The 20,738-nt window shown below is 44.9% G+C and overlaps 2 protein-coding genes and 1 long non-coding RNA gene across 9 annotated transcripts in view; 1 reads left to right on the top strand and 2 right to left on the bottom strand.

Annotated features, from left to right (window-relative positions):
- BIVM (basic, immunoglobulin-like variable motif containing) overlaps positions 1-4,386 on the bottom strand; it is a 40,324-nt gene extending 35,938 nt beyond the window's left edge. For 3 of the 6 annotated variants that reach the window (XM_059377609.1, XM_059377613.1, XM_059377614.1), the window contains exon 1: positions 3,830-4,240. The gene's annotated coding sequence lies outside the window, so the exon portion shown is untranslated. Of the gene's footprint in view, positions 1-2,435; positions 2,896-3,829; positions 4,241-4,298 lie in introns of those variants that run through there. The other 3 variants (XM_059377612.1, XM_059377611.1, XM_059377610.1) reach the window with 3 other exon arrangements.
- A 292-nt stretch (positions 4,387-4,678) lies between these two features.
- POGLUT2 (protein O-glucosyltransferase 2) lies at positions 4,679-15,877 on the top strand. The gene is made up of 10 exons (XM_059377608.1): positions 4,679-4,860; positions 6,163-6,368; positions 6,491-6,696; positions 7,035-7,112; positions 9,456-9,628; positions 9,750-9,987; positions 11,554-11,763; positions 12,439-12,528; positions 13,733-13,840; positions 15,647-15,877. Exons 1-10 carry the CDS (start codon positions 4,679-4,681, stop codon positions 15,662-15,664), a joined length of 1,509 nt encoding a protein of 502 aa, XP_059233591.1. The 3' UTR covers positions 15,665-15,877.
- The window catches only part of LOC132002559 (uncharacterized), a 14,327-nt gene continuing 3,578 nt past the window's right edge, over positions 9,990-20,738 (bottom strand). The window contains exons 2-4 of one of the 2 annotated variants that reach the window (XR_009399945.1): positions 16,213-16,340; positions 11,848-12,024; positions 9,990-10,059 (exon numbers count right to left, since the gene is read on the bottom strand). This is a non-coding gene — a long non-coding RNA (uncharacterized LOC132002559). Of the gene's footprint in view, positions 10,060-11,724; positions 11,808-11,847; positions 12,025-16,212; positions 16,341-20,738 lie in introns of those variants that run through there. The other variant, XR_009399944.1, reaches the window with a different exon arrangement.

The raw sequence follows: 20,738 nt of genomic DNA, 5'->3' as shown, positions 1-20,738 counted from the left end.
ATCTCCACCCATTCACTTATTTAAAAAATTAGAATAATATTCATAAGTTCCAGAAAAATGATTCTATAAAACCCATCACACAAATACTGAATGATAAAAACCACTGAAGCAATAAGAAAAAACAGAAGAATGATTGCCACAAGGGCCAAGATCACTCTAAGTCTGTGAGGAGAAACCAGTAAAGGTAATGCCTATCCTTCCTGTAATTTAAAGCAACGGAGCTCAGTACAAGGGGGAGTCCATATATCCTAGAAAAGATCCCATTATCTTTGTTTTTAAGGAATGCTTTCCTTCTATTCAAACCTTCATGTAGTGATTTTTTTAGTAATTGGTGCCATTTATAGTTCTTTGCAGGAAGAACTGGCTGGAGCTTCACCATCAAAGATGGAAACCCCAACTGTATCATTTTAGAAACTTTTTTCAAGAAATCCTAGGAGTACTTATAGGGGATCTATAGCCAGGAAGCTTTTATGCCTTCTTCTTCCTCATCTCCTGGCGTCATGGTCATGTTGGAGGAAGATGCAAAGAGAAGGTCAGTGCCTGAGGTCACACAGACCAAACTGGGCTTTTCTGAGGAGTCAGTTTCTGATTCTTAGCAGATGACCTCACAGAGCATTTTCTACTGACCTGTTACCCTCATGCCTTTCTCTAAGAGCCAGCATGGTGGGCAGAGGTAGCTATTATCTGTGGCGTTGGGGGTGTATGGATGGGTTATGGTAGGATCAGGCATGAAAGACAGCATAGGGTCCTGCTAAGTAAGGGTTGGAGACCCAAGCGTGTTGGAGTCAGTCTGGGTCAGGTGGGAGAAGAGGGAGATAGAAATGTTCCAGGGACTATTCTTATCTCTTCATCTCCAGCTTAGCTTCGACTTTGCCAGAGCGTCCATCCTCAGATTTAATGGAATTATGCCCACGGGCCCAGCTTCTGTGTGGCAGTGTAGGCATGAAGGATGCTTCACTTGGAATATATATTGAATATGCTTATCAAAAACATAGGCAAAAGAAATCGGTGCATTTGAACATAAAAGGTAAGAATGAGCTCTCTGCAAGCTAAAGAAAAGAAAGAATATAACACTAGATGAATAAAAAGTTTAACAGCCTGATTTTGTTTGCATTTGGACTTTGCTATTAAATAATAGTCACTAAACAAGAATGATCTCTTTGGTTGTACTCTACCAAAAAAAAAGTGAAGATCATCTAAGTAGGGATATATTTTATATTGATTGTCAATAAAAGCCACCAGTGGTCTGAAAACTTTCTCACTTGAACCATTGTTTAAGGAAACTTCTCTTTGAAAAACTGTGTGATATGTCTAGATTTTTATCATAGAAGTAAAACAAATGACAAAAAGATATTGCAAAGTACCAAGATATTACACAGAAAGTGAAAGTTATCCAAATCCCATGACCCAAGCATAGCTGGAGTTTATTTTCTTTCCTTATTCTCTGCCAGATCCATGTCTGTTCTCCTCGTGTCAATGACAGCTTGAGGCTAAGGGTGCTAGTTATCATGTCCCCAGGCTTTCCTACAAGTGAACTGAGCACAAGTTATTACTGATAACAGAATCACTAGAGACAGCAATTACTGTATTATGTTGTAATTATAGCTTCAGGAAATACTGAGTTATAAGGCCATCAGGTTGTCCCTCCACTAAATAGCCTGCAGCTCCCACCATTTTGTCCTATCTTGTAGCTCCTTTTGTTCCTAATTTTGTCAACCATTCCTAATTCCATCCCCACCCTAAAACCTTCTGCTCTTAGAAAAAAGCCAACGGGCTTGTCTGGCCCAGGGTCCTTTCCTTTAGCATCTCCTGATCACTCCTCCCCCTTGCTCTTTCCAACTTTCCATTCTCCAGAGGTCTTTCTCAAGGTTCGCCAGGGTTATCCTTAGGGATGATCATTTGTGAAAGTCTCATCAACAAATAATTACCCTTAAGTGCCTACATCATTCCGGGCATTATTTTAAGCTCTGGATTAGGAGCTTAGATTCCAGGATTTCCGAGGAGAGGCCTTAGGAATCAGGAGCCGGACTATTAGCCAAGAGGCCTCTTTTTCCCCCTCCCCGGTTCTCATCTGTGAGATCTGAGTTTCCAGAGAGCCGATGCTCTATTAAAATATTACAAGTAATGATTGATTGCAGGACCTAAGTCTGAATTTAATGATGCATTCTTCCGATCACGGGGCAAGCAACTCGCAGTTTCACTGTGAGTGAACGAAATTTTATAAAATACACCACTAGAGTAAGGATTTTTAGAAGTCACTAGAAGGAATTGTTCTGTAAAATAAACGTTCCATTTTTAAGTCAATATTCATCGCCTAGGCTACCTTCTTTTCGCTTTGTATTTTCAAGCCGTGTGTTGAAATATCAAGTTTGCTTAGGGAACGAAGACCTTACGAAGAGTCTCCTGCGAAGCCTCCCCCATGGGACAACTCTTACCATCTCTATTCTGCACGGAAGGCCGCGGAGACGCAGGAGCCTGGAAAGGGACTTACTGATGGTGAAATACGCGCCCCGAGGCTGGGCCAGATCCGCGAATCCCCAGCGGGTCAGGTCTCGGTCCTTCTCCCCGGTGTCAGCGCCACGCGCTCCGGGCCCCTCGCCGGGCCGGACCCGAGCCCCTCGCCCGGCTGAGGCCGCGGGCCTGCGAAGGATGCCGGGTCCTCCCGCGCGCCGCGGCCGCTTCCAACCCAGGCTCTGCGCAGGCGATCGGAGCTCCCCGCCCCTACTCTGCGAAGCTCGCGCGCCGCCGGGCTCGGAAGCCGCCGGGACCCGGGCCACAGTCTCGCGGGCTCGTCCCCGCCGCGCCCCGCCGATGTGTGCGGAGGCGGCGCCGGCGACGGCAGGAGCGAGACCGCGCTCCCTGCCTGCACGCCTCCCGCGGCCTCCCTGGCCCACGAGCGCTCCCCGGAGCCGGGCGTCCCCCGTCCGCGTCCCCCGTCCGCGTCCCCCGTCCGCGTCCCCGCACGAGGCCTCCGGACCCCTCCGCTCGCCTCCCTCGCCGGCCGGAAGCCGGAGTTCGCCGCTAGAGGGAGCGGGCGGAGGCGGCGGCAGTGACCGCCCCCAACCAGCCCGGGTCCGGGGAGGCCCCCGGCGCCCGAGGCTTCAGGGCCGGTGACACGCGGGCAGTGACGGCCCCCGAGCCGAGGGGAGCAGCCGATTCGAGCTTTGAATGCACCCGTTGATATCAATACTCAAGACAATTGCAAAAAGAAAGAAAGAAAGAAAGAAAACAGAAAAGCCCCGCCTGGGCCTCCACCCCGGGCAGCTTTGGCCGGCGGAGCCGACCGGCCGGTCTGGGATTTCGGAGCAGCTGGCAAGGGTCCCGAGAGGGAAGAGGGAGGAAGAGCAGGAGGCTCTGGGTCCGATTCCGGAGCTGACCGTGACCCCTCCTGTGACCCCCTGGCCGCAGAGCGGGCATACGGGGAAGGGACGGTCGCCGCCCGTTACGGTCCAGGCCCTGCCTTGCGTGGCTTAGAGACGCGCGCCGGGCAGGAGCCACCGGCATCCACGCGGGCATCTCCAATCAGGCTTTGTTCCCCAGCACACCCGACCCTTGTTTCCCTAACACTTGCCCCATTTTGCGGCCCAGCTCTTCAGCCGACTTTTTCCCGGGCGGAGGACGGGCACGGATGCAGCGGCCTCCGCTAGGACGGCCCCGGGGCTCCCGACAGGCCGTGGCCCCTGGCCCTCCCGAGGCAGCCCAGGCGGCGTCCAGAGCGGGCGGGCAGGGCAGGCCCGGGCCGCGGCGCGCGGGCGCCAGGTGGAGGGCCCCGCGCGCTGGGCGCACAGCAGCGCGCCGCCACCCCCGCCCGGCCCACAGCCCCGGATACCTCCGGCCTGTGCGGCGGGGTCGAGTCGCTGCGGCCGCCTCAGAGCCGGCACCGGTCCCGGATCACAGCTTCCCGCGCGCGGCCCGCGACGCGCCTCTGGTTACCCTGGGGCTGGCGTCTCTCGTCCCATTGGAGCGCGCGGGGACAGCGCCCTGGACGGCCGTGCCCGGCGACCGGTTGTCAGCTATCATGGACAACACCTTCCTCTCATCGTATACCTGCCTTCTGCACGTGCGGAGGCTATGGTGACAATTTTTTTTTTTAATCTTAGCTGTGTCCCCGCATGCCACTCTATTGGGCATCTAGCATATAACTGGTCCCTGAAAGCGGTGACCGCAAAGTAAATAAACGAGTGAGAGGTGGTGAAACCTGGCAGGATTTCCGCTGGTCCGGGCGCGAACTACATGTCCCAGGAAGCCTCTGAGCACGGGCGCCGCCGAGCCAGCCACTTGGAGAAGGCCTTACTCACCCGGCCGACGCGCAGGCCAATCCCCTCGCCCCGCACCTTGGGCTGGAACCTGAGACGGATTCGCCCCCAATGATGCTCCAGTGGCAGGAGCAACAGAAGTTTATCTTTGTCCCGAGAAGGAGGAGTAGCGTGGTTCCTGCTCCTTGGAGCAAAGCGACGGGCATCCATCAGCCGGACAAGCCCCGGCTCCGCCTGTGATTCTCCTGGGGGAAAGTGGAGACCCGCGCGCCTGCCCTGCACAGCAAGGGACATCTTCTGGAGTCGAGTTGGCTGCGGCGATCAGCCAACGTGCCCCTCCTCCCCCGCCCCAGGCGCGGCTGGTTCCGACCGCTTCTTACCCTTCATTTATCCGTGCGTCATTTTGAGAGTCGGTCTTGTAAATGTTTAGCATTTTGCTGCTTTACTGCTTCTTTCTGGGGACAGTGCCAGCACTTGCCGAGACCGGCGGAGAGAGGCGACTCAGTCCGGAGAAGAGCGAAGTATGGGGACCCGGGCTAAAGGCTGCTGTCGTCCTTCCCGCACGCTATTTCTACATTCAGGCGGTGGATACATCAGGAAACAAGTAAGTCGAGAAACAGCTCCCTAACTCCTCTGGAATGCAGTTAAAATGTACCGTTTCTCCTTTTAAGTTTTAGCTGCCCAAGAACTCTTTTCCACAGCAGTTTAAATTCCAGGCTATTTGGATGCTATCCACATCTGGTTTTAACAGCCTTTCCCCGTCCTAATCAGTTTTTCTCTGTAGCTTTAGAAGTAATTCCAGATTAGCTCTTCTCCTGGCTGTTCTAATGGGAACTCACACAAGGACTGGAGATACAAAGCCCCTGCCCTTTGCTGGAAGTACTGTTTCCACCTACTTTTGCATAAGCTGTTGTAAGAAATGTACACCCAGTTGTTAAAAACTTAGTTGGTTCATCTTTCTTTGGGGCTACCCTCTGTTTTTAGAGAGACATCTGCAGATAAGCATGATTTGAAATGCAGAAAGAAAATTGAAGCACTATTTGAAACTTTACAGTTGAGAGGGAAAGTATCAAAGTGTGAATTTCCTTCATGTTTGTAACGAACATTATTTCATTCCACTGAATTCCAGCAATTAAAATAACTGAAGGCTTAGTTTTAGAATTCACATACTCCTGAAACGATTGTCTTTTTTTACTGGTGGATTCTGACTGTGTATATTTGGTGGGGGGGGGGGGGGGGGGGTCTTGGGTATTTTAAGAAAAACTTCCAGGAAGTTTTCCAAAGCAGAGGGGGGGAGAGTTATCAATTTTGTCACTTGGTTATAACAATTGGGGGAACTAAATACCATCTTCAAAATCTTCATAGCAAAAGCACTCACTAAAAAAAAAAAACCTTTTATACAGTGTTACTTAAATGATACACAATCTGCTGGCTTTTGCCTATAGATTGTGTATCAATCTACACAATTGAGCATGATTTGTAATACTGCTCTTTTAAAGAATCTTTGAGAGAGATTTTTCAAAAAGTCATTATCTTTAGAGGCAAATTCCCAGTTGCATGAAATAAATAGTAGATTGATAAGAATATTTGTATGTATAAAATGCATAAGTGGGTTCTAGGGTTATATAAATATGTAGTGTTTACATATTCCCTTGCAATTTTCTTTTTTTTTTCCCCTTGCAATTTTCCATTGAAATGTTCATGTGTGGACATTTGTCATCCTCTCCTTTTTTTAAATCTCTGATCCATCACATTCATTCTGGTACTGTAAGCATGTGAGAGAAGCAGCAGACATATTAGGGGAAGAGTATGGAGGAAAGCACTGGGACTCAAAGACTGGACAGCACAATCTTTGTGCACTTGTGCCTTGAAATCATCTCTGTATCTCGCTGTTCTTCCCTGACAGCTTCACATCTTCTCCGGGTGAAAAGGTGTTCCAAATTAAAATCTCTGCACCAGAAGAGCAATTCACTAGAGTTGGAGTCCAGGTTTTAGACCGAAAGGATGGGTCCTTCATAGTAAGATACAGAATGTATGCAAGCTACAAAAATCTGAAGGTAGAAGTTAAATTCCAAGGTCAACATGTTGCCAAATCTCCGTATATTTTAAAAGGTAACTTGTAACATAATTTTACAACAGCAGTATTTATGAAGACACAGGATGGGTATGTCTTAGGTGTTCTGAGTGCAGAGTGAAATTGTTACTGTGATATTTTGTTACTTTTGTGTCATCAGGGCCAGTTTACCATGAAAACTGTGACTGTCCTTTGGAAGATAGCGCAGCCTGGTTACAGGAGATGAACTGCCCGCAAACCATTACTCAGATTCAGAGAGATCTGGCATATTTCCCTGCTGTTGATCCAGAAAAAATTGCAGAAGAAATCCCAAAAAGATTTGGACAAAGACAAAGCTTATGTCATTATACCCTGAAGGATAACAAGGTACGTTTTGTGATTAAGGTTTGCTTGTTCGATTGATTGATTGTTTTGTTTGTTTGTTCTGACCATGTAGCTCTAAGTAGCTACCAGTGTTTTATTAAAAATCATTCTGTGGAATGCCTGGCTGGCTGAGTTGGTAGAGTGTGCAACTCTTGATCTCGGGGTTGTGGGTTCAAACGTAAAAATAAAATCTTTAGAAAAAAATCATTCTGAGGATCATTGTGATAAGCTTTATCTCAATGAAACCTGCCAGTACTTTTAGATTGACATAATAAACAAAATGGAAATAAGGGCGATGGAAAATAAACCATTAACTTAATACAGGTTCGATTCTCTTTTAGGTTTATATCAAGACTCATGGTGAACATGTAGGTTTTCGAATTTTCATGGATGCCATACTGCTTTCTTTGACTAGAAAAGTAAGTGTTTCTTGTCTCTTAGGTATAATAGACAGTTTCAGCCCAGGTTTTTCCATATAATTAAAAGAAAAATAATAGCATCAGTGGTGTTCTATTCTGGAACCTTATTATAATACTATTCTGGAGCTTTATGTCACATAGGCTACCTGTATGAATTTTCTAGGGTTACTGTCACAGAGTTCTGCAAACAGCAGAAATGTTTGTTCTTTCATAGCTCTGGAGGCTACAAGTCTGAGAGCAAGGTGTCAGCAGGGCCACGCTCCCTCCCCCACTGCCCAGAGACCTGTAGGGCAGGACCCTTCCTTCCTGTCCCTGCTTCTCACCACCTGCTGGCCCTCCTTGGGGCTCCGTGACTTGCAGCCTCCTCACCCCAGCCTCTGCCCCTCATCACACGGCCTCCCCCCGTGTGTCTCTTTCTTCCCTTCTGGCAAGGACACTAGTCATATTGGATTGGGGCCCGCCCCCCCTCCAGTATGACCTCAACTTTACTAATTATATCTGCAGCAACCCTAGTTCCAAATAAGGACATTCTGAGATACTGGGGTTTTGGACTTCAGCTTATCTTTGGGGGGGACAGAATTCAACCCACAGCAATACTTTATAAGGGAGAATGTCTTCAAATAAAATTGTTTCAGTACTAAATCTACTTTGAGCCCAGAGAAGGCTTACTATATGCTGAATCCTGTTCCTTGGTATAAAGTGATTTTCTCAGGGTTCTAGTGTGGTACCTCTCAGTGATAGTAAACTGGCTGATTGGGAAAACTATACCCATACTGTTACTGGTTGCTTAATAACAATTTATTGGATAATCTCTGTCTATAATTTGACTGAATTACTCATGGAAAATCAGTACCTTCTCAAGCTTGAGAGCACTTAGACTGAGTTTATTTTGAATATAGGAAGCTACTAAGCATCTGTATTCTGCCTCCTTCGGCGAAGACTTCGGGGTGCTGGCAGGTTTTCCTTGCTCATCTGTGTCAATCCATGGAAAAATAATACTTCAGGATTCCAGTTTCTCGAGATGCTTCTCAGACTGACCAAAGCCCCAAACATTTACCTATGGCTTGATTTAAGAAAAAAAAAAAAAAAAAGAACAGGTTCTTTGAACACACTTGTGCACTTGTCAGTGGAGGTAGTCTAGCTGGGAAATCCCTAGAGCTGGCTTTGGTGTTGGGCTTCCAGAGTTTAGATTCTGGTCCCTCCACTGTCTGGGTGGGGGGTGTATTTATTTTAATTGGGTGCATCTGGCTCATTAACCAGGAACTCTAGTCCCAGTGCTTTGAGCTGTAACTATTTTCCAGTAATTCCCTTTCTGTCTCTGATCATCCTCGAGTCTTTTGGCAGCATTAGAACCAAGATTATCTTTGTCATTGCATCTCTTTTGGAAGCCAGTCTATTGGCCAATTTGCACGTCCACGGAAAGGATATCTAGTATATATATATATATATATATATATATATATATATATATATATATGAGAGTATTCTGAAAAATTACCCACTATTCAAGTTGAGGTAATTATCGTCACCTGAAGCTTTTAAAGTTGGTCTTTCATTTAGTACAAGTTCTCATTTTTCTTGGGTTTCACCACTTACTGGGTGGTCGGCGGTGCTTCAGCGGAGGGTATTATGTGAATCCAGCTAAAGTGAAAAGGTAGGTAGATGCAAACCAAGGAAGAAACCCGTGTGGGGTTCGAGGTTGCTGAGAACAGACAGCACACATACACGCCTCAAGGGCTGTAGTACTTACTTAGAGCAGAGGACAAGGAACAGGATCCGGTCCCTTGCTGTGTGCCCCTGGGCCTGCAGATCAGCTCCCCCAGCCCTGCCCTGGGACCCTCCTGTGGGGTCTGAGATACAGCAGGCTGGGCTACCTGAGGGCCATGGACAGCTGCGCTTAAGCAGAACAAGAAGTACAGGGGCACCTGGGTGGCTCAGTGGGTTAAAGCCTCTGCCTTCGGCTCAGGTCATGATCTCAGGGTCCTGGGATCGTGCCCCGCATCAGGCTCTCTGCTCAGCAGGGAGCCTGCTTCCTCCTCTCTCTCTGCCTGCCTCTCTGCCTACTTGGGCTCTCTGTCTGTCAAATAAATAAATAAAATCTTAAAAAAAAAAAAAAAAAAAAAAGAACCAGAAGTACATTCGCTCACAAGGAGGCGAGCCCAGCCCAGACTGCGAGGCTCTGTCTCTTGGCAAAGAAGTGTTCCAGACCTGGGACCCATTCTTACATGGCCAAGCAGGGGTGGAACTACTGCATGCACGAGGCTGCCTTTCCCACACACTGACCCACAGAAGGGATTATTCTCTACAGCTCCCGTAGAGAAGCTCTTTACTTTCTTTTTCCAGGTGAAGATGCCAGATGTGGAGTTTTTTGTGAATTTGGGAGACTGGCCTTTGGAAAAGAAGAAATCCGGCTCACACATTCATCCCATCTTTTCCTGGTGTGGCTCCACAGATTCCAAGGATATCGTGATGCCAACCTACGACTTGACGGACTCTGTTCTAGAAACCATGGGCCGGTGAGCGATGGGTCTAAGGCGACCCAGAGCCTTGGTTTTATATCCTTGCTGAGTTCTTTCTCAGCCACCTTTGCGCTGGGATGGTCTGAGAGGGAAACCTGTTGCACTTTCTGTCTTCCAGAGTAAGTCTGGACATGATGTCTGTGCAAGCTAATACGGGTCCGCCCTGGGAACGCAAGAACTCCACTGCTGTGTGGCGAGGGCGCGACAGCCGCAAAGAGAGGCTCGAACTGGTTAAGCTCAGCAGGAAACACCCGGAACTCATAGACGCTGCCTTCACCAACTTCTTCTTCTTTAAACATGATGAAAGCCTGTATGGTCCCATTGTGAAACACATTTCATTTTTTGATTTCTTCAAGGTATGACATCAGTTGTGTCCAGTCCTTTTTGTCTTTCCAGATGTCCTCATTTGGGGGGAGCAAAACTGAGGCCTATAAACGATAGGGGCGAGAGAGGTGAGCACAAACTTTAGTGAACATCAAGGAGTGAGGCCCCAGGGACTGCTTTGGTCATGTGGGTTATACAGAGCACCCAGACTTGACCTTAAATATGCAGCAAGGGAGCTTGGGGCCTGGGTAGAGCAAGAATTTTTTTTCCCAACTGACCCTCAAGGTAAGCACATGTCAGCCCCAAATCGTTTATTATTAAATACATGTATGTGGTTTTACAAATACTTCTCCCAAAACATCACAACAGTCTAAAGAAGATTTAAACCAGGTGTCTCTTCTCAGACTTTCTGATAGGGAAATGTCTTGAAACCCATCCAAATTATTGCCTAGGAGTTCTGGGGATTAGGGAGGGCTTTCTGTATCTAAAATGTGGATTACTCATGTTTCCCGGGAAGGGATCCTTTTTCTTTTCCTTTTTTCGTTTTTTTTTTTTTTTTTTAAGAGATTGATTTATTTACTTACTTGACAGACAAGTAGGGAGAGAGGCAGGCAGAGACAGAGAGAGGGGGAGGCAGGCTCCCCACTGGGCAGAGAGCCCGATTCGGGGCTTGATCCAGGACCCAGGACCCTGGGATCATGACCCGAGCGAAGGCAGAGGCTTTAACCCACTGAGCCACCCAGGCGCCCCAGGGGTCCTCTTTGCACTGCTAGGCCGTGGAACATTGCCCGTTTCTCCAAACCACTAAGCGTTTTCTAAAGACCCATGTCATGGAATGAACGGTGGACAAAAGGTAGTCACCTGTCCTCTGTATGTGGGAAGGCAAGTGATTAGCAAGCTCTATCTGTGCTGTAGATAGCCACGTTTTCTTCTGATGGGTTACATGCCAGCAGGTGGACCGACACAATGCTGTAAATTGAATTGTCAGTGTTTCCTCCATCTGCATATCACAAAGACTTTTGAAAGAGTTGGTCATAGAACCCAAGGGAGCTGTCATTAGCCATCCCCCTTCAGAGAATGTTCTGTCATGCCTTTGCTTTATTCCCACCTGTGCCATTTGCTACAACTAAAGACTAAGTGATTACCAACAGTTCTGTGAATATTTTTATTCATAGAAGCTCTCACCCCAGAGCTTATTAATTTCCTCAGGACTTGCATGTAGCCATCTGGTGTGTAAAAGCGGTGGTTAATATGGCCTAGGCTGCCGTCCTCAGGTGCTCCTAGGTGATCAGTAAAGCAGTAGAGGGATTACAAAAGCACGATAAATTTGTCTTTCCTAGGACAGCAGTCTTACTATTTTATTGTCTTCTTTAATGTTAGACACGTGGCCCCTTTGGGACATTTAGGAGAGCACGCAATAAGCCTTTAGCTCTAGGTCAGGTGTTCTATGATAGCATTTACTCCATGGCAGGGAAGGAAGGCAAAATCTGGCCAGTTTGCGCCTGACAATGATGAGGCTTCAAGTTAGAGAGAGGAGGAGAATCACGAGTGGAGAACGGCGATCTAATGACGGCTTTTATTTTACCGCTGTCCTGCAGCATAAGTACCAAATAAACGTCGATGGCACTGTCGCTGCCTATCGCCTGCCATATCTCCTCGTTGGTGACAGCGTGGTGCTAAAGCAGGACTCCATCTACTACGAGCACTTCTACAACGAGCTGCAGCCCTGGAAACATTACATTCCCGTCAAAAGCAATCTGAGTGATCTTCTAGAGAAGCTCCAGTGGGCCAAAGATCATGATGAAGAGGTAAGGTCCGTCTCTTCTACCCGTTCATTTTAAACGTCTTGTTCCTGAAAAGCATTCAGCATATGCTCAGATATGGACCCTTACCTGTAAATGAGACGCCGCCTCCCCACGGCACACATCAGCACCCTCGGGGTGAGCACAGACGTCTGGGCTTGGGTTCACTGTCCACTCTGCACTTGAAACGAAAAGCTGCAATGTTGGCCTCAAGGACAGTCTCTCTTTTGGGCAGGTTGGTCAGAGCCCCCAAGCACTGCCTCATCTCTGCTAGCAATATGAAAATTAAGAATGGCCAGTCCAGCAGGAAGAAAAACTAATGGCTGTAGATTAAAAGGCAGGATTGCATGAAGTACACTTCAAACGAATTGCTGAGAAGTGTTAAAGCAGTGCGTTAAACTTTGTCTTGCATTTACTTTACAAGGTCATTGTCACTCTGCCAGAGAGGCTTAATTCTAGAAGGTCTAGTATGATTCCTCAGACTTTCAAGTCTTAAAAAAAAAAACTCCTTTAATCTGAGCATACCCTCTTAAATGTTCCTTTAACACATAAGATTACCCTCAAAGATATTCCTCCTGCCTTTGTCCCACTATACATGGATTCTGAACATCAGTTTGCATATGCCTGCATGGGGAAAAGAATGTGTTTCATTAAAGGCTTTTGTTGTCATTGTTCCCATAGGCAAAGAAGATAGCAAAAGCAGGACAGGAGTTTGCAAGAAATAATCTCATGGGAGATGACATATTCTGTTATTATTTTAAACTTTTCCAGGTCAGTACTTTCTAAGAGAATAGACATACAATTTGTAATTGGACATGTTAGCAACAAATAATATTTCACTTAATAATTTCTTAAAGTATATTAATATAACGAGAGATATGTATATATACTTATGTGGGCAAAAACCAAGGATCAACATGAAATAGTAATGAAAACACTGCCAAACCAAAGATTAGCTAGAGGAGAATGCTACAACATGGGGAAAGTGTTTATGTTCCCACTCTGGGCTGTGTGGTTGGAAATTGGCCTCTCGTCCTGCAAAATTACTGTACGTAGATCAGTATCTTCTCTGTGTACTCTCTTGCTGCTGCCTTACTGGTCCTTGTCTAAATGGTGCCTAGTGTCTTCAGACCTACAATGCTAACCCCCTATGAGCCATAGCGTCTTTTGGAAAGAGTATTCCTGGACCTGAGCACTTAGGAATAATCAGAGTATATCTGATCATTTAAAAGGCTTTTTTTTTTTTTTTTTTAAACACAGTAGTAAACAAGTAGTTTGCTAATAACACTACTGGATGTAAATTAAGATTTTTGTTTTAATCCCAGAATTGCCGGTATTGAGCACCAAATCTTAGACTCTGCTACAGAACAAAGTTGGTCTGTTTCTGGTCTGCACTGGCCCTTCCCGCCTTTTTCACCTCCCCAGGGAACAGTGAAGGGATGGAGATGGTGAAATGTGTAAACTGAAGGATCAGGGGATTTACTGCCTGAATTCTTATAGATGCACGGGCTTGTGTTCGTTCACTCTGACTGGAACTAGAGCATCATCACCAGCCCAGGGCAAGTGCATTATAAACGAAGGTAGAGGCTGTGCAGGCCATGGTGGGAATACGCTCTATCCTAAAATTCCCAGTCTACGGGAGATCATGTGCACAATTATTTTCACTTCAAGACAGACGGTGGTAAAACCCAAACCCTACAAGTCATAGAAATAAAGGATAGATTCAGAAGAGGTCCATTAGCAAGAGGCAGCCAATGTCCAAAGGACAGTCACCTCTCAGAAGCTCTGGTGTTGGGGTTTTTAAGGGGAATGTGAAGAATTTTGCTTATCAGAACTTGTCACATATGAGTTAAAAGGAGCATATTCTAGCAAATTCTAGTGCATCGGATTTAGTGAATGTACTTTAAGTTACAAGTATGTAACTTGTAAAGTAAGAATGTACTTTAAGAACACTTTTGAATTGTTGCTTACACAGGAATATGCCAGCCTGCAGGTGAGGGAGCCCCAGATCCGAGAGGGCATGAAGAGGGTAGAACCACAGGCCGAGGAGGACCTCTTTCCTTGCACGTGCCATAGGAAAAAGGTAACCAGAACTGGCCAATGTCCAAGTAAGAACTGTCAAAGTAAGAGTAAGTCCTCATTCATTCCTTTAGATATTCAGTCAAACAACAAGTATTTGAGCTCCTCTGGGGGCGTCCGTACAGTTCAGTCCACCGGGCAGAGGCCATGGACGACCAGGCCGAAGAGAGGCCATTGACATGCAGAGAAGAGAGAAGACACAGGAACCCCCGCCACCCCCTCCAGCCTGGCAAAGTGGAGGAAACTTAACTTGACTACATGATCTGAGAATCCAGATCACGTAGCATTTGAATAGATGCTTACAGTTTGAAAAGTATTTTCACATGCATCACGTGAAATAGGTGTGGCAAAGTTCAGTACCTGGGTTTAGAGATTAAAAAATATATGACCATGATTATCAGATTATTCATTTAAGAAGCAATCTCTATTAATAGCAGCACATACTGATTTCATTTATAAAAGGCCGATTCACATAGACTTATAAGGCTAAAAAGGACCTTAAGGACCTTAGGGGTCACCCAGTAAATGCCTTCATTTTACGGTTAAAAAAGTGAGCCTGAAGAAGAATTTAGCTCAGAGTCCTCTAGCTGGATTATAGCAAAGTTAGGACCAAAAACCAGTCTCCATCATCAGACTGTGTGTCTGGTTGTGCAAAAGACATGATATGGCATTATACTTGTTTTTTGTTTGAATTGAATGAACATATTGTATAAAATTATAATATATATTACACACACATATCTATGGTTTATAGATATACATATACCTAGATAATATACAGACTTGACGTTATTCTAAACAATATCCTCATGTCTCTAAATGGACAAACTCAAAACTGGTATTGTGACTAAAGATGAGAAGGCAGATTTGGCAATTACTATGCCTGTCTCACAGGGAGGTTCCAAAGGAATGAAGTGACCACTATCTCTATATAAAGTGGTGTGATGGAAGCTCACTGACTGACACATTCAGGAATTTTACACATTGGTTAATTTCCAGTAGCTTGGAATCTGCCTGTTGGGAAAGTCACAGGGACAATAGCAGGTGCTACAAATCAGTTTTGGTTATTTTGTTTTTATTTTGCTTATTGGGAGTACTGACTTGCCACTAAGTAACTAACCCTTAGAGAAGTGGTACTTCACCAGTATTAACCCATCAGTGCTGAAAGTTCGTGAAATGAATTAAAGCCATCAAGCAAACAAAAATTGCCAGAATCGGGGGCGCCTGACTGGCTCAGTCAGTAAAGCATGCAACTCTTGATCTCAGGTCTTAAGGTCAAGCCCCACATTGGGTGTAGATAACTTAAAAATAAAAACCTTTAAAAAACAAATGGCCAGAATTGAAATGTACCTCCTCATGAGATTTGTGATTTGCAGCTCCTTTCTCCAGTCCCCTCACCCCCCCCCCCCCCCCCCCCCCTCTTTTTTTTTTTTTTTTTGCTTTTCCTCTTTGTCTAAGTGATTTTGAGGAGTGCCGAATCAGATCTTCCCCGGACTGGTGCACTGAGGGGCTCTGCTAGCTTCCTCCTTGTCTGCCCTAGTCCTTCACTGACCTGATTCACAGCACGGGGCACTTTACGGGAATGCCGACGCTTAGATATTCGTGTTGTCCGTCAGTAGTCCCATAAGCCACAGTGTGACTTTCCCCGGGGTGATTCCAGGCACGGTCCTAGGTCCCACAAGCCTCTAGCACCAACTGCCTTTTTTCCTCCTCCCGTCTTTAGGGGAACAGAATTAATAGACTAACGTAAGTTTTCTTGACTCATCTACGACCTCTTGATGGCACTAAATATGTTGCTTCTTGATTGCAGACCAAAGATGAACTCTGATATGCAAAATACCTTCCCTTCACATAATGGTGCTCTGAAGACTCTTAACTGAAAAGAAGAATGTTTTTTTAAATATTAATTCCATGGACAGTACAAAATCCACCATGTGATTGTCTGGATTATGAACATAGGTTTCTTATGATGCGGTATTCCCAGGACGATCCTTTAAAGCACAGTTTTAAAATTTTGTAATAAAACCACTTTTATTTTAAAGGCCTGTGTTGTGCGGATTATTTGCTGTGTCTGGACCATGGAGCAGGCACACAGGGGGCCTGGACCCTGGCCTCGGTGTGGAACATCACAACAGCCACCACTTATCCGCACACGTGGTCCATACGACACAGCAGTGAACTGCGGTCTTCATGCCACTGTGATTTTGGATATTTAGCCTCATGGCCGAACATAACTCTAACTCCTAGACCTTACAAGACCTTTCATAACCGGCCTCTACCTGCATCTCTAATCCAGTTTCTTACCACCTGCTAACATGTACCCTGAGGTCCAGGAACACCAGCCCTTTACCATTCTGTTGGGGTCTTGCTTCTTACCTTACTTGGTTATGCTTCCTCTTGCTCTGGAATGCCAGGTCTCTCTTCTGGCTTGAGTACCCTCCAGTGCGCATCTCAGGAATCCCTCTTTTGAATCTCCCCTGCAAACTTGTATGGCTGTTGTTACCCTGTGGTGTGGTAGCGATCTCGTCATCACCAGATTCGAAGCAACTTGATTACAGAGATCATGATCTCCCATGTAATCTACTAGGGTGCCTGCAACTAGAAAGGCTCAATACCGAATGGGTGGATATTGAAAATCACTTTGAAATGTGATTAAGAGAATGAAAAAGGAGTTAGAAAATCTAAGACTGAAACCATAATATAATGACCTAGAGATTCCTTTACCCAATAGTTTCCCTTCCGTCTGCTGGTTAAGTAATCTATTGCAATTTTTTAAAGTTGTGGGATGTATCCTATACACAGAAGAATATAAAACATATCTGCATCTTGAAAATAATTAGAAAACACCCATGTAATTACAAAGATTCAGCTTGACCAAGCTCTAATCAATCTCCTGAGCCTTCAAGGGCCATCCGCACTTCCTTGTCAAGTCTGGTTTGGACAAGCACTCTGCTCAGTCCGTTTAGAGAGAATCCCCGTCCTCCATATCCCATCACTCTTGTTCTCTAACTGGCTTCCTGGTCCTCCACCAACCCCCCGTGACTGATGTGTTCTCAGCAAGAACCTATTGGGTCAGATTGGCCAGAATCCCTCCAGTCATCCCCAATGATGCCTTAGTAATTTTCTATCCAATGACCTCCACCCTGCTCCTTGGCTGTAAATTCCCATTTGTTCATGTGGTATTTGGAATTGAACTGTTTTTATTCTGAGATCTCTTTCCCCCTATTGCAATAGTCCTGAGTCATATGTATGTATGTCTGTCTTTGTGTATTTTTTTTTTTCTTAACTACCTTACTGTCTGGCTCTGATTTTGCTTTGATATTTATTACCACTTGGTTTCAAAAATGGAATGCTGCCGGTTCCTTAGAAGTATCTCTGTCTCACCCCATTATCTCCTCACCGGCTCCCGTGTAACCCCTACTGTGATGGTTGTAATCATCTTTTCTTTGCACTTATTTACGGTTCTACCACCTACATATACTCCTCTAAACGATGTAATTGAATCTTGTATATTTTTACATTGACATAAGTGCAATCATACTGAACGTATTTTTGTTGTTACTTGTTGATGCATATAGTGGCAGTACACGCATTTATACACGTACACATGATTTCACTGTGAATAGCATCACTCTCTTATCCACTCTATTGTAGAGGGACATTTGTGTGTTCCCATTTTTGGCAATTCCAGTGAAAGCTACTATGAGCATTCCTCTTCATGTTTCCTGGTTCCATTTGCTCAGGAATAAAATTCTGAATAAAGGAATATGATGGAATGATAATGAGGAATAAAATTCTGGGTTATAAAGTATATATATATATATATATATATACGTCTGCAATTTTACTTGGCAGAAAACTCCAATCTACAGATAAATTATTGGAATTAACAAGAGAATTCTGCATTTGCTAAATACAAAACCAACATATAAAGGTCAGTTGCATTTCAACATACCATTCAGTAACAGAAAATGAAATAAAAATGTTTAAGATAGCACTTTGAAAACTACAAAGTATATATTTGAGGAACTGATTCTAACAAAAATGGAAAAGACCTTTATAGAGACTATGAAAACTTAAAAAAAAACTAATTCAGTTTAAAAATATACATGTTCAGGGGTGCCTGAGTAGCTCAGTGGGTTAAAGCGTCTGCCTTCAGCTCAGGTCGTGATCCCAGGGTCCTGGGATTGAGCACCACATCGGGCTCTCTGCTCACTGGGAAGCCTGCTTTCTCCTCTCTCTCTCTCTCTGCCTGCCTCTCTGCCTCTTGTGATCTCTGTCAAATAAATAAATAAAATCTTTTTAAAAATATTCCTGGATTGGCAAAATCAATGTAAGAGATGTTATTTCTCCCCCACATGGCATATAAAGTCAATGTAACCCCAACCAAAAATACCCTGCCCCTTTTTATATGGAACTTTGCAAACTTTTTCTTTAAAGAAAATGTACAGGTTTGTGATGTACAGAAAAATTAAACACTCTTTTTTTAAAAAAGATTTTTTTAAAACTATTTACTTGACAGAGAGCTAGAGAGAGCAGAGAGCACAAGCGGAGGGAATGGCAGAGGGAGAGGAAGAAGGAGGCTCTGCACTGAGCAGGGCACTCGACGTGGGGCTGGATCCCAGACCCCTGGGATCATGACCTGAGCTGAAGACAGATGCCCAACCATCTGAGCCACCCAGAATTAAACACTCTTGAGGAAGGATGAATTGTAAGAACCTTCCCTACTATGCAGCCAGACTTTTTATAATGCTGTAGTATTTAAGTCTATGTGATATCGATGCAGGGATACAAAATACAGAATAGTAACAGAAGAGTGCCACATAAACAGATGCAGACCCATGTGTACGTGGAAATTCATTCTATAGTCAAAACTGCAGGAGCTGGAGAAAGGTTGTACATTTCAGTGCAAGGAGCTGGGACACTTAGGTTTAATGATTCTGGTCCGCATTCCAACGTGGAGAGGGTTCCCCACGCTACCAAGCAAGTCTCAGACACCAGCTGGGTGTCCTATAATTCAACTCCACTCTTTTACTGTTTGCTTAGAAATGGCATCAGGTTCCACAGGTTAAAAGCTCCATCCCGGGGCACCTGGGTGGCTCAATGGATTAAGCCTCTGCCTTCGGCTCAGGTCATGATCTCAGGGTCCTGGGATCGAGCCCCACATCGGGCTCTCTGCTCAGCAGGGAGTCTGCTTCCTCCTCTCTGCCTGCCTCTCTGCCTACTTGTGATCTCTGTCTGTCAAATAAATAAATAAAATATTAAAAAAAAAAAAAAAAAAAAAGCTCCATCCCACAAGACTGCCCTCCACTTCCCACCGCAGTCTCATATCCAGGTTGTTACTTGTGCTTCTGATCAATGAGCTATAAATCATAGATTACCATGACCCCTTCTTTGGTTTCAATCAATTTGCTACAATGGTTCACAGAAATCAGGAAACCAGTTTACTCACTAGATTACTGGTTTGTTACAGAAGATACCAAAGGATATGAATCAATCGTCATATAAAGACATACAGAGGATGAGATCCCTGACAAAGGAGCTTATGTTCTTGGGCCCAAGGGCACATGGTTCTGGCTCACCAGCCTGGAAACTCTCTGACCCCCATCCTTATGGGGTTTTGTGGAGGTTTTATTACAGAGACATGATTGATCAGATCATTGGCTATCAATCTCAAACCCCTCTTCCCTCCAAGGGAGATTGGGGGGTGGACCTAAAAGTTCCAACCCACTAATCACCTGGTTGGTTCTCTTAGCAACCAGCCCCCACCCCTAGCTACTCTACAAAAGTCAGCCCGTTGCCATTACAAAAGACACATTGATCACTCTCAGAAAATTCCAAGGGTTTTAGGAGCTGAATGCCAGAAATGGGGATAAAGATCAAATTCATATATTTCTTATTATAAATCACATATCACAGGAAGCCATAAATGGAAGAAAAGCAATTCGATCCCTAGCATACACTACATGCAAAGATGAATTCCAGAAAGATTAGTGACAAAACATAAAACATAATATTTTTAATCAGCAAAGAGACTATCTCTACATTATGCTAGTACTATAAACTTTAGCAGCTGAAATGGCTAAAGAATTATTATTTCCTTCACTTTATGAGTCTACTATGAGTCAGATAAAAAAAAAAAAAAAACCTTAGGAGTTTTTACCAAAAATTCTAGACATTTCTGGGACATGTGCTTCTCAGGTCATGAGTGTTTTCTCCCCTCAGCCTGAGAAGTTTGCCATTTCAATCTATCACAATGACACTGGCCCTGGTGGCCTGTGTGTGTTCCCTGGGCCTCAAATGACACGACAGCATAGCAAGAATTCCTCTTCTGAACACCGTGTCTCATTGTAAAAATAAGAGAAAAGTAGGTGCTGACAGGACGACATTCATAATATATCTCTGCTTGTCTTATAAATCTTTTGTTTAAGCGTGAATGAGGAGAGTTGAGATTCCAATAAGGAATTCAGGGAGAGTGACTCTGACTGTTGAGTGTGGAATGTGTGACCTGTTGACGGATGGTAACCTTGGCAAGTCTCATGGGTCAGTGTCCTTCCAAGTCTGGTTTAGAGAACCAGACTTAGGTTTGAACATTTGAGTTAGGGTATGAGAAATTGAACTGAAAGCCTCATATGCTCATATAAATGTATATAATTTTTTCCTCTCCAAAAGACATTTTCTGCAACCTTTTCACTTTCCTGCAATTTTTTTTCACTCAACAAGACCTCAAGGATCATGGGAAGATATGCCTGCAGTTGTAGTGCTCCTCGTGGTGTGAGAAGGAGAAGGAAGTCTGGCACGTGCCCAGATTTATCTGACCCATCAAGTGTTCGTAGTAAAATAGTCCTGCCATTGATATCACCAAAAAAAAAAAAAAAAAAAAAAAAAAAAAAAAAAAAAAA

This window comes from Mustela nigripes, chromosome 15 (assembly GCF_022355385.1).
Source record: "Mustela nigripes isolate SB6536 chromosome 15, MUSNIG.SB6536, whole genome shotgun sequence".
NCBI classification, from domain to species: Eukaryota; Metazoa; Chordata; class Mammalia; order Carnivora; family Mustelidae; genus Mustela; species Mustela nigripes.
The sequence above is the reverse complement of the archived record's forward strand: the minus strand, read 5'-3'. Positions and strand labels throughout refer to the sequence as shown.

Coding starts and splice junctions, on each gene's coding strand:
- POGLUT2 (XM_059377608.1), top strand. CDS start 4,679: ATGTTTAGCATTTTGCTGCTTTACTGCTTCTTTCTGGGGACAGTGCCA. Junction 4,861..6,162: donor GTGGATACATCAGGAAACAA/GTAAGTCGAGAA, acceptor CTTCCCTGACAG/CTTCACATCTTCTCCGGGTG. Junction 9,629..9,749: donor GTTCTAGAAACCATGGGCCG/GTGAGCGATGGG, acceptor TCTGTCTTCCAG/AGTAAGTCTGGACATGATGT.